Raw genomic sequence first — 2,156 nt, 5'->3', positions numbered from 1 at the left:
CCGACTCCGCCGCGTCCCCGCCCGCCGCTCCGACCTGGGCTCTCCGAGTGTCCCCGCGCTTCCGCGCCGTCGGCCGGCGGGCGAGGGGCCCTGAGCTCCGCCGATTTCGGCCGGTGTCCGTGGGCGACCGCGGAGGCGTCGCCGCGCTGCGGCTGGCCGGGTCACCCGCCCCTTGTGTCACCTGCTCTCGGTCTAAATCCAGCGGCGTCCTTCTTCTGCAGGGAAATTCCAGATGTCTGAAGGGGGCGTGGGAGGGAGAGGGATGAAGGGCCTGACAGTTCGCGTCTCTGTGCCTTGGTGCCTTTAGTCGTCAGACAAGTTCTTCCAGTTTGCGGGCTCCCCCTCTGGCAGGTGGATTTTTTCCCCTTTCCAGGGATCTCGAGGGGAGCCTGACGTCTTTTGGAACAGGTCTGTAGTGACACAGCTCAGAAGTCCCCAGTTACAGGAGGGGCATCTCCGGGCTGTGTTCTGTTCCCCCGGTGGGAACATCTCCAGTGACTGAGATACCGTGTCCCAGCCAGGAGGGTGACCTTAATGCGATCCGTAGGTCTTATTCAATTTCTGCCAGGCTTCCGTGCATCCGTTCGCGTGTGGATTTAGTTCTGTGCAGGTGTGACACACACCGATCCGTCTGTGACCACCGCTGTCAAGACGCAGAACGGCACTGGTCACAAGGACGGAACTGTCGTTACTTTCATAGCCAGAGCCACCCTCCTCTCACACCCTCTCCCTAAGCCACCGCTGATCTTCGCTCCATCTCTGTGATTTTGTCACTTGAGGAATGCTTGTAAGAGGTGGACTTTTTTCACTCAGTATAATCCCCTTGAGGTCCCTTCAAGTTGCCCTGTCAGTCGTTCATTTATGAATAGCACTCATGATGGTTTCTGTTTTTTAATTTATTTTTAAGAGGGGGGGGCAGAGGATATAAAGTGGGCTTTGTGCTGACAACAGTGAGCCTAATGTGGGGCTCGAACACGCAAACTGTGAGATCATGCCCTGAGCTGTGAAGTCACAGACAGAGAGATCAGACCCTCACCCCGCTCCACCGATGGAGCCACCCAGGCTCCCCAGTGGTTTCTTTTTTTTTGAAGGTAGGAGCTCCACCATGCAGCAGCCCTGTGCTGTCACACACGCGCGTTGGCTTCCTAGGGCTGGTGTAACAACGTACCAAATCTAGGCGGCTTAAAACAACACACTGACTGTCCCGCAGTTCTGGAGGCCAGGCGTGTTGCCGGGGCCACGCTCTCTTGGAAGGCTCTCGGGGCACATCCTCCCCTGCCTCTTCCAAATTCTGGTGTTTGCTGGCAATTCTTGGGGTCCCTGTAGATGCGTCCCTCCAGGTACATGGCCATCTTCTCCTGTGTATCTTCACGTCGTCTTTCTTCTGTGTGTGCAGTGTCCAGATTTATGCTTTTTATAGTCTCATTGAATTAGGACCCCCCTACCCTAATCCTAATAACCTCATTTTAACTTGATGACTGTAACTTTTGGGGCTGGCCCACTCCCACCCATGGCAACGTGGTAGCTTTGTTTCTGCCAACAAAGTCCAAGACCCAGTTTTCTCAGGCCAAACGACCTTGAACTGACTGCAGAGCCGCTGGGTTTCTGAGGTGCAGTGTCTACACTTCAGGGGTGGCGGTTGCTTTGGTGGCTCCAAATCAGCAGGCCCATACGGGGGTGGAGAACTTGGCCAGCAGCCACCGCTCAGAGGAGAGCTGGTGTTGAAAGCAATGCTGTGGGGTCAGGACACACAATGCTTGGTGGCAGGGTCCTCAGTCACAGGGGGTCTGCCGTCGGGGGCTAGATGGTGGACCCTTGGAGCTGGAGGGTAAGATGTCGGATTGTGTCACCAGGAAGGGGAGGGCTGTATCCGAAGGCTAATGGACTCTTCTTTCTCTTTTTCTTCCTTTCCTTTCCTTTCCTCTCCTCCCCTCCTCCCTTCCCCTCCCCTCCTCCCCTCCTCTTCTGTCCCCTCCCCTCCCCTCCTCTCCTCTCCTTTTCTTTCCTTCCTTTTTCTTTCTTTCTTGTCTTAAACTTTTAAATTCATATAAAGCGAAATTCACCATTTGTTACTGTATAATTCAGTAATTTTTAGTATATTCACGATATTGCCCAACCACCACCACTATCTAATTCCAGAACATTTCCATTGCCTC

The 2,156-nt window shown here is 54.5% G+C and overlaps 1 protein-coding gene across 1 annotated transcript in view; it reads right to left on the bottom strand.

Annotated features, from left to right (window-relative positions):
- Positions 1–1,352, bottom strand: part of IL15RA (interleukin 15 receptor subunit alpha) — a 44,002-nt gene extending 42,650 nt beyond the window's left edge. Inside the window, exons 1-2 of the mRNA XM_029955595.1 lie at positions 1,169–1,352; positions 182–424 (exon numbers count right to left, since the gene is read on the bottom strand). Of these exons, the coding sequence (XP_029811455.1) occupies positions 182–424; positions 1,169–1,352 (427 nt within the window). The remainder of the gene's footprint in view (positions 1–181; positions 425–1,168) is intronic.
- Between the last annotated feature and the right edge of the window lie 804 nt (positions 1,353–2,156).

Source organism: Suricata suricatta, chromosome 10 (assembly GCF_006229205.1).
Source record: "Suricata suricatta isolate VVHF042 chromosome 10, meerkat_22Aug2017_6uvM2_HiC, whole genome shotgun sequence".
In the NCBI taxonomy this organism is placed as follows: Eukaryota; Metazoa; Chordata; class Mammalia; order Carnivora; family Herpestidae; genus Suricata; species Suricata suricatta.
This window is presented reverse-complemented; position numbering and strand designations above follow the sequence as displayed.